Raw genomic sequence first — 16217 nt, forward strand, 5'->3', positions numbered from 1 at the left:
GAGGGACACGCCCATGAGAAGGGAAGATAGAGGCCAGACAATGTCAAGGACAGACACTACACCCTCCATATGTGACGTGGGAGCCAGGAGCCTGGGCTGGACCACCTGCCTGCTCTTCACCAGGGTTTCCGGCCTGGGGCAGTCAGGCCTGGGTGAAGATGCCACAACTCAACTGCCCAGCACCCTCTGGTTCTGGTGAGGGAAGAGAAGCAGAAAACACAGCTTGAGGGGGCCCTGTTTTCTAGAAACATTTCTTTATTTAAAATTTAAAACCATATTACTTCATACAGCAAACTGTGCACTTCGATATATCACAGTGTCTTAAAAAGGAAAATAATCGGATTTGTTTGGAAATTTATTTACATTAGCCTAGAATGATTGGCAAGTAACACAGTTACTATGAAACCCAAATTGTTACAAAATGTTTACAAAAAACTATATTCATAGAAATTCTGCATGTCCACAAAGGGCATCCCCTGAATGGCCCAGAGACCAGTGTGTGGGAACCATGTTGTGTGGGAGCGGGGGGCGTCCAGGCACTCTGGTCTGGGTGGTGGGACAGGCCGGGGGTCTCGCATGGTGCTGGCTGGGGGCTCAGCCCAGGGGCTGAGAACCCGAGTCCCCATCATGGGAGGCCCAGCAGGCAGAGATGGGATGGGGGTTTGGAGCACAGTGACAGGGCCCTCCTCAGGGGGCTGGGGTCGGACGTGCTCTGCCCAGGGTCCCTGGGGCAGACCCAGAGTTAAGTGCAGAGCAGCCTGATGCACGGGGCTGAAGCAGAGGGCAGGCTGCTGACCACGTGGAAGCGCACTCCAGATCTCTCTCCCCTGCATGCTCCGCAGATTCTCTGACCGGTGACAGGGCTGGGCCGCCAGCTAAGGGATCAGCCGTGCAGAGAACAGACAACTCTGCAGGGAGGGAGGTCTGCAGTTTCTTCTGGGGGATCCCTGCCAACTGCCCTGCGGGGGCAGGTGCTACAGGGCAGAGAAGGCAGACATATGGCATGGGCTGTGCCAGGACAGGATGGGCCTTGTTGGTTTCTCATCTTTCACCCATGTCACTGCTCTGTTCACCTCTGTTCTTTCAACAGCTGGCCTCTGGGCCACATGGAGCTGGGGGGTTGTCTGAGGTGGGACAGACTCCTAACCGGCATTGCTGGGTCTGCAGCTGCCTCCCTGCACCTGGAGGCCTCAGAGCTTTGATCTGTGAAGTAGAGACACACTGCGGGGTGATGTGAGGTCTCTTCTAGAAGGCAGGGGACAAGGGGTCAAAAACTAGGACACTGGGACATCATACTGGCATGCTGGCAATGTCCTTGGGGCCACTCTCTTTAAAAAGTGCTTTCCCTAGCCATGAGCTGTGCCCATATGTGGGGTGAGACTCTGAGGCAGAGGCCTCTGCCACCTACAATACTCCAGCCTTTTCAGGGTATTCCAGGTGTAACCAGACGTCTACCTGGCAGTTGTGCAGACAGGTGTTTGAGCAGGTCTCAGGAGTCAAGTCCTGGCATGACATGGCTCCCAAGCCACAGGTCCTGCTGTCTCGCTTCAGACACTCTCAGATGGAGACAAGGCTCCTTCGCCACTCTTGTCCCTCCCCAGGAGGCACCTGCTGTGCAGATGCCTATCCGCCAGCCTGCACAGCTCTGCCCTCTTCCTCAGGGTCTGCAGTTCTTGTGCGCACAGGCCTTTCCCCATCCCCACGGGGCTCTCTGCCGCCCCGCCCTAGGCGGCCGGCCCCTGTCCCGGACCGTGCTGCTGTAGCCCCCATCTCTCACTGGTCCCCACCCATGCTGGCTGGGTTATGTACACTCCGTGTGCAGACGTGCGGGGAGGGGTATGTATACACATGGGCTACAGGTCATATATACACTGTGCATATATATATACAGCATATATATATCTTTTTACATTCATATATATATTGTACAGAACATTCACCTTCTACCAAAAACAGTTTTGTGACTTCACGTATGGCCTTGGCTCTGAAATTTTAACTCAGGGCAAATGCAAGATGGACACAAAGGCGTGAAACCGGCACAGGGACAGAGGGCAGGGCCCTCCCGCAGTGGCGAGCGGTGGGGCCCATTCCACATGTGCCCACCCAACTTGGGAGTCTGTTCCAGATGTGTCTATTCCAGAGACCTGTCTACAGGGTTGGGCTCATTTTTTGCATCTGTCTAGGGGGCTGGGCCGGTCCCAGGTGTTAAGTCCATACAGCAATTTTGACCAGAGTTAGGCCCTTCCGGACGGCGCTCCACCCGTTCCAGGTGTGGGCCAGAGTTCAGCCTGTTTCCAGATGTTTGTGCATATAGCTGGGGATGGCTTGGGGAGGGATCAGCTTCATGCTGAGTGATGAAGAAGCAGCTGCAAGCCCCCACGCAGCACCCCCTGGAAAAGAAGGCAGGGAGGGAGCTTCTGACTATCCTGGTTGGACTTCTGCCTTCCGAGAGCTTCAGGAGGGGGAGTGGCTTCTAGCCACTTAGAGTTTCCATCTACTGCTGCCAGCTCCCCCGCCAGTGCCCAGGGCGAGCCACGGTGCTCCTCTAGTTGAGGCAGTGTCTTGGCTGTGCTGGGGTCTGAGCAGCCACAGCAGGGAGACCAGTAACAGGTCACGGGGAGAGAGAGAAGGAGGGCTCATTGTCCAAAAGCCCAAGGGTCTCGGTGGGGTGTAAGTGTTTCTTCTCACTGCTGCCCCTCAACTTGACTGATCTGAGCAGATTGAGAGGAGTCATTGGCATTTTGAGGTGGGAGATGGGGGTGGAAGGTGGGGGCATTCCGTGGGGCCAGATAGGGACAGTCTAGCACCTGCTCAGGCAAGTCCCGTCTTTTGCTCCACCCAAACCAGCGTTTACCCTCCCCATCACTCTCAGCCCCGGACCTCAGTGCCTCTGTGCATGCACCCGTGTGCACCCGCTGGAGCACAGTCCACACCTGCTGGCAGGTGGGCCCAAGCTTGGACTCCACATGGTCTGCCTTGCTGGGAACATTTTCTCCACCCCTCACCCCCTAGATGTAGCAGAACCTTCAGTACCTGGGACAGACACAGCTCACACTTGGGCAGAAGTGGTTTCCACTGCACTCTGACCCTTGGGCTGGTCTCAAAGACAAACACAGGACATCAGCCAGAAGTTGAACATTAGCCACACATATGGACATAAGGCTCAAATGGGAGGGAAGATCAGGCAGCATGTCATCCCACTTCTGTTTTGGAGCCCAAAAAATCATTTCTGTGCCTTTGGGGAACTTCCCTAACTCAATTGTATCTCTGATATCCACCGTTCTTCACTCCTTTGACGAAAGTCTTCTGAGCCCGCGCCACTGCCTTTTCTGTCTCTCATCACAGTCTGTCTATGTGCATAGCCTCAGAAGAACACATGTTCATGGAGTGTTACACATAGAGGCACACACGCGTGTGTGTGATATGAGCATGGATGTGGGCGTGTGCAAAGAAATTATATTGGATGAAGAAAGACGGTGGTAACTGTGGTTGATGAGAGCAAATTGGCAAATACTTTCATTAGAATCCTGTTACCTAGAAATTGCAAAAATATGTCATTTTTCCCTTTGAACACGGCACTCCGCCTAGAGCAAAGGAGTCACCAGCCATGAGTCCCTGAAGTTTCGCCCACACTTGGCCAGTCTCCCCGCGCCTATGCCTAGACAATCTCAGCAAATCTTTGTGACAAAAGATCTGTCCCCATGACAGCAGTGCAAGCAGACCCTGGTTCCCTGCTTTCCTGATTGTCTGTCTCTGCTTCTGCTGTGAGCTGGAACATATGTGTGCGTCTGAACACATGTATGAGCCCACACACACTCACCAACTCCAGTTCCCCATGGCTCCTTATATACAACAGGCACTGACCTCGCTGCAGGCCTGTCTGGTTTTGTCCTCCTTCCTGCTCTCTGCTGCACACATGAGCCCACACACGCCTGTGCACACGTGCTCACACATGGACCCCTTGGTGACATGGCTTCTCCTTTAAAACATATTTGGCAATGCTGCAGGTTTTATCCTGTCCTCTACCCTCTGCCATTTGGTGCACAAATGCACATGCATGCACATGCATGCACAAGCACACACTCATGCACACGTGTGTATATACATATACTCACCGGAACCCTACTATGACATGGCTTCTCCTGTTTTTACACATATAGGGCTCTGCTGCTTGTCCAGAGTGGTCCCCCTCATCCCCAATTCACACACATGATCACATGTGTACACACATGCAGCAGCACCCAAAGGGTTCTCCTGTTATTGCACGCCCTGGACTCTGCATAAGTCCAAATCTCTCCTTCTCCCTCAACCCCCAAACTCACACATACAAGACACAGATTCACACTTATGAACATACATACTCCTGCACACAGAAGCTCACGACAACATGGCTTTTCCTATCGTTACATGTGTCAGCTACGCTGCATGTCTGGCCTCTTCTCCCACCTCCAGTGTACATGGCCCGGCAGAGCTGCTCTGATTCTGGGGACCAGCTGGTTTGGTCCTGCAGCTCACAGCTCCTAGGAGGGACAGTGCGTGTCACATGAGTCCACTGTGCTCTCCTGCTTCGGAAGTCCCTGGGGGAGCTAGAGATTACCCTTCACCCCAGCTGAGAAGGTCCTTGAGACCTAAATGTAGCTCCTCCCTAATGAGGCTCCTCAAGCAGAAACAGGAGAGAGGTGGGAGTAGGTGGCTGGTGCTTCTGGGTTGTTGTCCAGAATCATCAATCCGCTTCCCCTGCTCAAAGACTGCCCTCTGCTCTTGGCTGTGGGAAGCCCTGCTGGACCCATCACATTCTCTTTAAGGACACTTTGCTCCTAACCCTTCTGTGTCTCATTCTTTTTCCAGAATCTTAAAAGTCACAGACCTCTAGAGCATCCATCACAGCCAGCTGGAATCCACAGGTCATCTGGTGTACCCTTCACTGGTACCCCATCTGCTACCACTTCTCTGCTGGACCCCCAAGTCCCACAAGGTCCTAGCTGCTCTGGACAAGAGACTGGGGCTAGGATGGCCTTGTGTCTCTGGATGGGCTCTTTGGTTATTTCTCCAGGAGGAAGCTTCTCTCTTCCCACCCTTGGGGCCTCTACCAGCCATGATATCCTGCCCCTAAAAACTTTCATTTTGGGGGAGTACTTCAGTTTTGACAAGTCCGGGAGGCTAGGAGTTCTTTGGGGCCCCTCTAGTTTTCCCCATTTACCCAAAAGTTAGCCTGTGCAGTAGGGCCTGGACCCCTCTTTTGAGGAGGCCTGACTTGACTTTCCTTTAACTTAGGCTACTCTTCTTCCAAGATGACCGAGGATCTCAAGGCCAACTGGCCAGAAACGGGAAGTTGTTGATGAGTATGTGGCAAGAGCCCAAGCTCCCTAATGCCACCAGGGTTTAAAAAATAGTTTGGGAACCAGCAAAGTAAGATCTGATGACTTGAGGGGCCTGTGGAATTTCCATGGAATCCACGGTTCCTCTGGGCTTCGACTATTGGCTGAGTCTCTGGGCATCCTTTCTGAGAGGTTTAGAGGGTCTTCTCTCCTCTGGCTAGAAAGTGGAGAAAAATTTTCTCTGACCACTCCCCCACTCTTCCAGAGAAGTGGGGGCCATTGGACATGGTCTGTTAGAATTCCTGCCTCTCTTCCAGACCCCAAAACCTCTTTTCCTCTATGAAGGCCTCTGCCTTCAACTTTGCCCAAACAGAGGCTGCCACAGGTGGTGCTAAATCCAGGAGTTCAGACACACGTGAGCAGCCCTGGGGGGAGGAAGTCTTCCCAGGCATGGGGGATGGCCATCCTTCATCTTCAGCTCCCACTGGCAGCCCAGCTATACCATCCTTAAGATGCCCAGGGTTTGTGTCTCTGGTCTTTCAGTCAAGCCCCAGGAGACCTGGGCTCATGGGGAAGGAGTGGCAATAAAAGAGTGGTTCCTATTTTCTTTGGCCTCTGCAGGGCCGTGGTAGAAACTTCTGACTGTAGAGGAAAGTTGAGGGGCAGGTGAGTTTGGCCTGAGAGAGGCATGTGCTTCCTTTGGCCTTGGCTGTCTCGGCTGGCAGCTTTAGAAACCCATAGAAGAAATAGGAAGAGAGTGAAGCCCAAGCAGCTGGCCTGGGGGCCTGCTGGTTTCCCAGGAGGTAAGGGCAGAGGGCTCCTGGCCCAAAGGGCAGGCAGCAGCTCTGGTCCCCAAGCCCAGTGTGGGGATAGGGCACATTCCTTCTAGTCTCCTTTGTTTTCCTCCACCCTGCCCCTCAGGCCGGTGGTCCCCACCCTACCAGTGCTTAGGGGAACACAGGGGCCAGTGATGTGCTGCAGGTCATGCTGTCCTTGCCCGGAAGCCGGCGATCATTGAACGTGTGCATGTTGATGACGGCGTCTGTCTTGACCATCATGGGAGGCTGCGGCTTGTGCTTAACCCGACGTTGGCAGGTCAGGGAGAAACGGATCTCGTCGGCCACGGTGCTGCAGAAGGAACGCTGGGGTGGGGGTGGAAGGCAAAGGGGCAGATGGGTGAGGCCTGGCCCTGCACCGCCAGCCAACTCCTGCCCTCGCTCCTGAGCCTGTGCTAATGCCACCAGGTCTCTCTTACCCTGTCGCCCCACCCACCCTCTGCCCGCCGCAGGATGGTTGGTTTATGTAGCAGTCTACGGAGCATCACATTCTCGTTTGGACACTGAGGTCGTAGGGCAGGTAGTGTCACCTTATCCCTGTTTTACAGATGAGCAGACTGAAGCTCCGAGTGGCATATACATTAAAGTTCGAGGAATTTACCTAACTTTTCCCCACTGGATTGTGAGAGCAGGAACCAGCCAGTTCCCTCTACAGGAGCCCAGCCCCTGGCACTAGTCCTGGCCCAGGGTCAGGGTTTAAGATACACTTGATGAGTGTGTGGGTGCCTCCTCTCCTGGGAGGGCTTCCAACTAAGGGGAGAGTCACCGTGCTCCCACTCAGGGAAGTCCAGCATGTGTTTCTCAAGGTGGGCATAGGGGTGGTAGGTCCCTGCAGGGCACTTGGGTGGCAATGGCCTCCTCTGGCCGAAGTCCCTGTGAGTACCCGAGAGGGACAGCAGAAGCGCAGCACCGCCCGCAGGCATCTGATGGCAGAGGTTGTCCTGCAGCTTGCCTGGAAGGCAGTGGGGACTACCAGTGCCTCAGTTTACCCAGTGAGGCCAGAGCATAGGCACCAGGACAGCTCGTACAAAGGCTCTGCGGTGCAGGGGATGGGGCCTGCCTTCGACTTTTGGTTCTGCCTCTTACCGGCTGTGTGGCCTCTCCGAGCTTCTCCTTGTTTGCTCACTAAACATGGAACATCATCCCACACCTCCCTTTCTTTATTCTGAAAATATTGCTTGAGCCCCTTCTATGTGCCAGGCACTATTCTAGGTGTTAGGCACTCAGCAGTGAAAATGATGGGTAAGCTCCCAACTTCAGGGGGCTTATGGCCTAATGATGGAATAGAAACAGATAATAAACACGTAAACAAATAATTTCAGACAGTGATACCTATTATTCGGAATAAGGCAGTGAAGTGGGTTAGAGAGGGGCTGGAAGTAGGGACAGGTGGGAAGGCTGCTTGAGAGGTGACAGCTGAGCGGAAACTGAATGACCGGAAGATGCCAAGAACACGGCACTCTGGGGGAAGACCATCTCGGGTGGACAGGCCAGCATGTGCGAAGGGCCTCAGGCTGAAACACGTTTGGTGCATTAGGGACTAAAAGGGAGGCCAGTGTGTTTGGAGTGGAGAAGGGGTGGGGCAGGGTGGGAAAGAGGAAGACAGAGGTGGGCAAGGACCAGATCCAGCAGGCTTTTTGGTGGAATTTAATTCCAATTATAATGGCAATTCCTAAAGAGTTTGCTTTTTAAAAACATGTATCTTAATGTTTTTAGCTGTTCCTGATTACTGGATATTGAGTTTTTTTCCTATTTTTTTTTGGTCCATCTTTGTAAATAAAACCACACATATCCTTGGCCACTTCTGTTGGTCGCACTGCTGACTCAGGCTTGCTCCGTTTCATTTCTGATGGATGTAAAAGCTGCCTGCTTTGAATGGCCCCCCGTACGCAGGACTTAACTACCGTCTCTTTTTGCACTGGCCGTGTATTGCTTTGAGCTTCGCTGTGAGAGGCGCTTCCCCCAGCACAGAGGTCCTCGCTCGTTGGAACCACCCTGCACACTTTCTTAAGACGCCAATGCCAGGCTCTGCTACACAGCAATTAAAACAGAGTCTCCAGGAGTGAGGCCAGGACATCAGCACTTAAAACGCTCTCTCCCTGTGATTCTAACTTGCTCCCAGGACCCAGAACCACTGACCAGCCAGGCTTGGATGAATCAGACAGGTTCTCCCATCTGAACGCTTGGGCTGGACCTCTGAACCCTTTTCTTTTTTAAACTTTAAATTACGGAAATTTCCCAATACAGGCAGAAGTAGAGAGAACAGTATAATGAACCCCTAGGTAACCGTCACCCAGCTTCAGTAATTACCCCGGAGGGTTTTATGCAGGAGAAGGGCATGGTTTGAATCATGTTTTAAGCAGGGCACTGGCTGTGGTTGGAGAGCGGGTAGAAGAGAGGAAGCGCGGAGGCAGGGAGGACAGACTGGAGGCTGTTGCGTGGCCCAGCTAGAGAGGCAGGGCTCGGTGGGGGGAGGGAGCCACAGGGATGGGAGGTGTGCTCAGAGTTGGTGTGGGGTGCGACTGGTGGGTGGGACTGGCCGGGCTTCCTGGTGGACAGGGTGCAGCGTGTGCTCTGATGAGGGCGGGGCCTGACACTACCACGTGCCTGGCACACAGGAGGTGTGACACTGGCAGAGTCCTGACCTGCCCGTCTCCCTCCCTCTCCCCTGTGGGCGCCAGTGCGTGGGGCTCACCTGCTCCCGCTCTGCTGTTTTGCGGAGCTTGTACACAAACTCGCCCACGGCCACCAGCACTGACAGAACCAGCCCGGCGGCCAGCACGATGAAGATGCCCCCGATCTTCTGGATGCCCAGGGCGCTGGCCTCTTTGCTCTCCTCCTCAGGACAGCCACTGCCCCGCCACCACTTCTCCTTCATGATGTGCAGCTTGTCCTCCTCCTGCAGCTGCAGGATGGCGATGGTGATCTTGTCCCGGTATGGGGAGCCTGCGTTGGGGAGAGGGGACGGGTGTCAGGGGCCCTCGGTCCATCCGATGTGCCTCTGACAACACCCTGGCTGCTGTCGGCCGCCATCACTAGCCCTCTTGCTGAGCTCATGGAAAGGGGTCCCTGTTGCCAGAAGTTTTCTCTTTATATACAGCCTCTGGGTGAGCGGAAGGGTCCTCCCCTGAGGCAGGGAGTCTTACCTCTGGACCCCTGTTTTCACAGGCCCCTGGACAGCACAATGTGTCGGGGCTGTCTTGACAGGGGTCAGGCCAGGGAGAGCAGGTGTGACTTCTGAACGGCCCCCACTTCTGGGTTTGCCCCAGTTCTCTGCTTAGGCCCTGGTGGACCTCGCAAGGTATGTGTCTCCACCCCTTCATCTCTGGGCAGAGGAAATGCCACCTCTCTAGGCTCAGTGGGGTGAGCCGGGAGCCGGAACAGGAGACTGTGTGTGGGAGGGGATGAGGGGCCCAGCCCAGCCCTGCCTCCCCCATGCCCCCGCCTGCAGCCTCTCGCTCACCCATGGGCGTGCCGATGCCATAGCCCTTGGAGTCGATGAGGCCCCCGATCTGGGTGAGGTTGCAGTTCCTCTGGGTGACGTACTCAATGGTGGTGGACTCCATGAGCAGCGCGTAGTCCGCCGTCAGCGTCCTCTGGATGCCCTCCTCGTTGTTCTTCACCAGCGCCGAGGGCTTGCTGCTCATGAAGGCCCACATCTTCTCGAAGGTGGAGATCTTGGATTTCTGGGCCATGAGGGGAGGGGCGATGCACACACAGTTACCAGGGACCAGGCACTGCTCACCCCGCCTGGCAGGGCTCCGGGCAGGGAGGTCTGTCCACAGGGCTCAGCGTGAGTGCTCAGCGGGGTGCCACCCGCTGCTCAGATGTGGACACTGAGGCCCTAGGAGGGCAGGTCCCAGAACACCGCCCCCAGCCCTATCGGCTTGTGAGCGATAAAGCCAAGACTCAGACGCAGGCCCACCCGTCTGGAAACCCTTGGCTCTTTGCTACGGCACAGGTGGTTTTCACACTGACTTTTAAAATTTAATTTTCTTTCTCAACTTATTTATTAAATGATTGTATGTGCAGGCACTATGCTAAGTGCTTTACTGCATTTATTCATTGACAGCAAGCGTAGGAGGCAGGTACATTAGCCCCTGTTACAGATGGGGAAACTGAGGCATGACTAAGTAACTTGCCTAAGGGCACTCACATACCACGTGGCAAAGCCCGGCTTGAAACCCAGACTTTCTGGCTCCAGGGTCCATGCTCCTAACCATTGAGCAGCGCTGCCTCACAGACACCAGTGTGAGGGTAGAGAGGGAGCGGTGGATGGCAATGGGGGCGAAGCTTGTGGGTTCTGAGTCCCCCATGTCAACCACAGTGCACTGTGTCTCGGGAGGATTTTGTGTGAGGCGAGGTTCATGCTCCACTTTACTACAGTGAGAGAGAAGCCGGGTGAGAGCTGCAGGGTGGGGAGAGGTGTGGGGCTGTCAGAGCAGGTGTCTACAGGCCCTACCCCTCTGTCCCCAGAGCCTCCTGGGCTAGATGCTGCTGCATGAGTAGAACCAGCATCCCTAAGACCAGACCTGGTGCGTGGGCTGCAGCACTTCCGCTGCTGGTGGGGGGAGACTCAGAGAGGGCGCTGGGGCGGGGACAGGGGGCTGACACCGAATGTCCCCTGCTGCCGAGGAGACCAGGCAGACCACGGTGCGTGGCCTTCATGAGATTTCTTATGAATGTAGTGCCTGCCAGCTGCCTGCTCCCAGCAGGGATGGGCCCTGCCCCCACTGCTCCCAAGGGAGCAGGTGGCTCCTCAGGCCCCATTGTGCCAGCAGTTTCCAAGTCTGGCTGTGCCTGTCTGTGACGTCAGCCTGTCTGACTGGCACCCGGCCCAGCTCCGGTGTGCACGACGGCATGGGTGTGTGCTCAAACAGGCTGGCGCAGGGCTGGGGGGTGCACAGGAGATGGGGAAGAAACTGTATCTGCCAGGAGTGGGGAGAGGCTGGGAGGAAAGTGTACCTTCTACTCTCCAGGTTGCTTCCTAGCTCTGTGAGGACTGTCCCCTCTGAAACTGGCTCCTGCAGACTCAGGCACGCCAGGGGGAGGGGAGGCCCCCAAATCCGCAGGCAGGACCCCACTTGGAATTCCATCTGAGCCCAGATTCGGTCAAGTACCAGTGATAGCTCCTTTGGGCACAGGGTCTGGGGGCACATCCACAGCCGAGCCACTGCTCCCCTGCCTGCAAATGCATCTGCCCCCAAAGCCAAAGGCCTGGAAGGGCTTGGGTGCCTGGAGCTTCAGTGGGTTCCACCAGAGCACAAGCTGGCTGTGTCCAGCTCCTCTCAGGCCTCAGCCTTTCTCCTATTTTCAACTCTTTCTGCTCTCCAGCTACTCCACCTCCATAGTTACTCTCTTACCTCTGCAACTCTTGCCTCCAAACCTTCTGTTCTCTCCAGCTAGTCCATCCTCTCAGCCATTCCTCTACCTCAGCTCCTCCTGCAGCCCAATGCCCCTCCCCCACTATTGCCCTTAAAAACTTTCCCAATATCCAGCTCTTCTGACTCACTAGACATTTCTTATTTTGTAGATAATTCCTGATATTCAGACACCTCCCCCGCCCCCAGGCTCTCTTATCCCTCAGGTCCTTTCTCACACTGCTACCTTTCCTGTCTGGATTCTCTGTGGCAGGAAGCTTCTCTACGGCTCCAGTGACCCCCACTGCTGGGACTCAGCCCTACCCCTGGATGTGGCCTGGACCTCAAGACTTGCGTTTAACTCCCCCCAGTAGCTATGGGATGTCCTCTGGAGAGTAGGCTACATGAGACTGAACTATCATCCTGCTGTGCTCTCGCTGCCTGGATGGGAGCTGGCAGCTGCTGTGTTGTGGGTCACCCATGGAGAGGCCCACAAGGCAAGGAACCAAGGGCAGCCTCCAGCCAATGGTCAGTGGAGAATGGACACCCTCTAGCCAACGGCCAAGGAGGAACTGAATCCCACCAAAAGCCACGTCAGGGAGCTTGGAATCAGAGCCCAGAGAGGTCTGCAGTGTTACCCGACACCTTGAATGCAGCCAGTGAGACATCAGTCAAGGGGACCCAATCAAGCTGCGCTGAATCCCGACCCACAGACCAGGAGATCACAGATGTTGTTTTAAGACACTAAGTGTTGGGTAATTGTTATGCGGCCATAGATAACTGATACACTCTCTCACATACTCACACAAGCTATTTCTGTTCCCAGTATAGTTGTTTTGTTTTTCAGGTAATCAGTGCTAACTAGTCCGTTAATCAGATATCCAAGGCCTATCTTCCCTGCTCACCAGGCACACACGCTCCACAGACACTCTGCCCTCCTGGCTGTGGTGGCTAAATACTATTTTCCTGTCCTCAGCTCCTTTCCCACCCGTCCTTCCTGCTTCCCAAACACTCCTTCTACCAGAGCTGGGAACTAGGGGCTGATGAGGCCATCAGGTTCCCTTCACACCTCCAATGCATGCGTGCAATCCATCCGGCCCTCCACCCCTCCGTTCACCCACTGTCCCCTCATTCATCCCGTTCATGTTCTCACCCATTCGCTCCCACACCATCTATACACTATTTATTCAACTATCTGACTTAGCCTTTTACCTGTTTGTCCCACTTAGCCTTTTAGCTGTTTATCCATCCATTCATCCTCCAAGTCAACCATCTGTCCATCCATCCATCCACCTCTCTACCTCATCCATCTTACCCACTCACCCTGCCATGCATATAGTCAGCCACTGGTAAAATCTCGAGCCTGGCAAAAGTAACTTGAAATGAACCATTCAGGGAGCCCTGCCCCATTCCTTCTGTCTCAGAATAGAATAAGAGTTCATTCTTATTCTGCAAACTCTTCTCTGCATCCTCCCCGCAACATGCCATTCCTTCTATACATAGGCATGCCTGACATCAAAACACATGCTCTTTCCAGTAATACTACATCATAAGGAGACAGAAATTTCCAGTGGGGCTGGAGGAAGCATTGAGGCCACCAGACTTTGAGGAAAGACACATGAAAGCCTCTGGTGGTAAAGGAACAGGAAGCTGGCTGTGAGGCTGGTTTCAAGAGGTTGTCCTCTGCCAGCTTCAGGTTCAGGGTCAACATTTGCACTACTTCGATCACCTTTAGGCAGATGGGTCTGAAGTCTACTTCCCTAGAATGGCCACCCACTGTGCTTGTCCTATATCTTGGGACCCATTTTTAAACACATCCACTCATGATCTCTGTGCCCCTTAAGTTCTGTCCGTCCGTGATTCTGTGATTCCAGGCACATCACCGAACAGCTTCCCTCTGGTATGTGTGAAACAAGGAGGGATACATCTGGGGTCCCTCCTAGGGTCTCAGGTCTCTCTCCCATCTCCCTGGGCCTGACCGTCAGAACCCTAAGTTCCCCTCACTGGCCTGAGCTATGGTCGCTGCCCCAGGAACAGTCACACATGCCTATGGCTCCTGAGTCATCCTGCCTGCCCCAGTTTCATTGGGGACCTTAGTAAGCATTGCTTCAGGGCCAGTCACCCAAATCAATTAATGGAATCATTTGGAGCAGCCAATACAGGGAGATGTGCCAGAATGAAGAGACTTTTTTTTTATCAGTGAAATTGGCAAGAAAGTAAGTTTCAGGCTCATGACTTTCAATTCCAGCCTCTTCAAAGAAGTAAATTGATTTTCCTCAACTGAAGATACTTAATCTTGAGAATTTAACATTTTTGTACAAGAAAAATGTATGTAGGTATATATATAAATATATATCTGTTCCGAAGGGAGCTGAATCCCAGGGAGCGAGTGTAAGGGAGACGGCGGCAATGTGATTCCATGCGAGACCGGGGTATTTTCCATGTTGAATAGGAGACCTTTCCCCAAGTAATTGGCTTTCTTATCCCTGGGCGTGGAGTCTTTGGCTTTATCAGATCCCCATCCTCGAGCAGTTAATCATGTCTCTTAGCTTATTTCCTTGGGGACCAGGAGGTTTTCCTAAGTCCGCTGCTTCTGCCTGCCTGCCTGGCACAGACTGGCTGACCCTCCAGCCCAGCGGCAGCCCCTGCCGTCTGTCTGCACGTGCCCCTGAGGTTTGCCTGTGTGGGACTGCAGGCTGGTCCCTCCAGGGAGGAGTCGGGAGGTGAGGGGTGCAGGGGGGGGGTGGAGGCAGTGGTGGGAGGGGTTAGCTCCGCCGCAGAAACTCTGGTTTTACATGCTAGTTCCTTCTGTAAGGGCAGGCAGGCAAGGGACATCACACCTCTGAGCCTCAGTTTCCACATCTGTAAAATGGGGGCTAGCTGAACACAAAGGCAGGCCCGTGAAGTGCTCAGTAAGTGCCTGGCATCATCGTTCCTCTTGAGGCTTTTTAATCCTCTTCAAGGCTCAGTTTGCTCATATAGAAATTGGGGGCAATAATTGCCAGGGTGCAGAGTTGCTAGAGATTACAACGACATGGTCCTCAGCGGATGCTGACGGGGGCCATGCAGGGACTGTTGTCAGTAAAGGGTGCTGAGCAGAATTTTGATGAGCTGGAGAGAGCCACGCTTCTGGGCCCCTGACAACTGTTGCTTTGTTGGAAGAGCTGGCTCTGTGATGCTCCGCCTTTCACATTTTCAAAAAGCTAGAAATGTGAATTTTTTAACATGTAAGAATCTCCCAATTTTAAAATGCTGGCAACTGATTAAAAATGTATAAGCAATGTATAGCCTTCAAAATTATATCTGTGGGCAGAAGAGGTCGGTGTATCACTGGCTTCCACGGTCAGCAATAAAAACAGTGTTTATGGCACGTGCACTCTGTGTCGGGTGCAGTTCTAAGCTGTTTATGTCAATTATCCCATTTAGTCATCTCAACTCTAGGAGGGTGGGGACTATTATTATACCCGTTTCACAGATAAGAAAACTAAGGCACAGAGAGGTGCTCAGTCATTGAGTGGTTTTCAATAATTTCCCAGCATCCCTGGCCCTCCCCCTGCACCTGTTGCTGCTCCTCTGGCTGCTCTGGGTCTCTTCTGTTCTGAGGACCCCTGGGTACCTCAGCTCTGTGCAGAGGCAGGTGGCCATCCTATGGTACAGGCACTAGTGGCCTCAACAAAGGCCCAATCCTGAAAGACCTGGAAAAGTGGAGAGTCTCCAGGTGTCCACTGGCTGGTCTCTTTCCAATGTCCTCCTTTTTAGGACTGTGGGGCAATAGGAAAAAAGGGTCCAGCCTGCTTCCCAGTCTTTTGCACCAGCCAAAGGGAGAGGCATCAAGAGGAGAGAACCTTGAACTTCCGTGTTCCTGTGTGCCTGGCACTGGGCTAACCACTGTGCACACTGTAGCTCATTGCATCCTCCTGCTAACTGCTGTACTGTGGGAGTCAGTGCCCATGTCATTCAGGTGAGCAAATTCTGGCTCAGAGAAGTGATGTGACTTGCTCAAGGTCACCCAGCAGAGACAACACCCAAGACTTCAGTCCCGGGCTGTCTGACTTGAAGACTGACGTGACTCAGCTGTGCAGGTGCACCCCACCGAGCTCTGCCTGTCACTGTGTTTTGGTCTTCCACCCCCACTTCTGATTGAAGGCAGGGCTAAGGGACCATCAGAGAGGCCAGCAGACAGGTCAGGAGGAACAGGAAGCTGAGATCCAGGAGTGCCCCCGAACCCTCTAGATCTCGTGAGAATGCTGAGCAGCTAGAAGGGGTGGTGGTGGACTGAATGGCCTCTCCAAGTGCCTTGCAGGCTCAGGTGCCAGGGCAGGGTAAGGCTGTGAGAGGCAGTGGCCAGGGTGGGGGGGGGGCAGTTGATAATGTCAGAGACCCAGAGAGCCTCAAACTCTTGGCCCCCAGCTCCTGTCCCTCATACACAGTCCCACCCACACGTGATGTGCCTCCCCCACACCCCGATACCAAAGAGGGCTAAATCCTGGGAGAAGCTGTCTTCTCACCTCCTCTCCCTTCAAAGCTGCCCAGCCCTCCCCACAGAGAACCCACTTTCCCCGCTTTCTCCTTTACTTTTTGCCTACATATTTTTACAGCCAAACGGTGCTTTCAAGGGCCTCCTTTTTCATCTCCTAATTAATTTTTATCTGCCGAGACAGAGGGAGGACAACATAGGAGACGCTGTTTGTGATGTCTGCTGC

At 54.0% G+C, this 16217-nt stretch overlaps 1 protein-coding gene across 3 annotated transcripts in view; it reads right to left on the bottom strand.

Annotated features, from left to right (window-relative positions):
* Positions 1–247: 247 nt before the first annotated feature.
* The window catches only part of GRIK3 (glutamate ionotropic receptor kainate type subunit 3), a 207688-nt gene continuing 191718 nt past the window's right edge, over positions 248–16217 (bottom strand). For all 3 annotated transcript variants that reach the window (XM_053921010.1, XM_024554801.3, XM_045190843.2), the window contains 3 exons: positions 9618–9840; positions 8850–9100; positions 248–6460 (listed from right to left, as the gene is read on the bottom strand). In XM_053921010.1, coding sequence (XP_053776985.1) covers positions 6266–6460; positions 8850–9100; positions 9618–9840 — 669 coding nt within the window. In that variant the 3' untranslated portion in view covers positions 248–6265. The remainder of the gene's footprint in view (positions 6461–8849; positions 9101–9617; positions 9841–16217) is intronic.

The sequence above is a fragment of the Desmodus rotundus genome, chromosome 3 (assembly GCF_022682495.2).
Source record: "Desmodus rotundus isolate HL8 chromosome 3, HLdesRot8A.1, whole genome shotgun sequence".
NCBI lineage: Eukaryota > Metazoa > Chordata > Mammalia > Chiroptera > Phyllostomidae > Desmodus > Desmodus rotundus.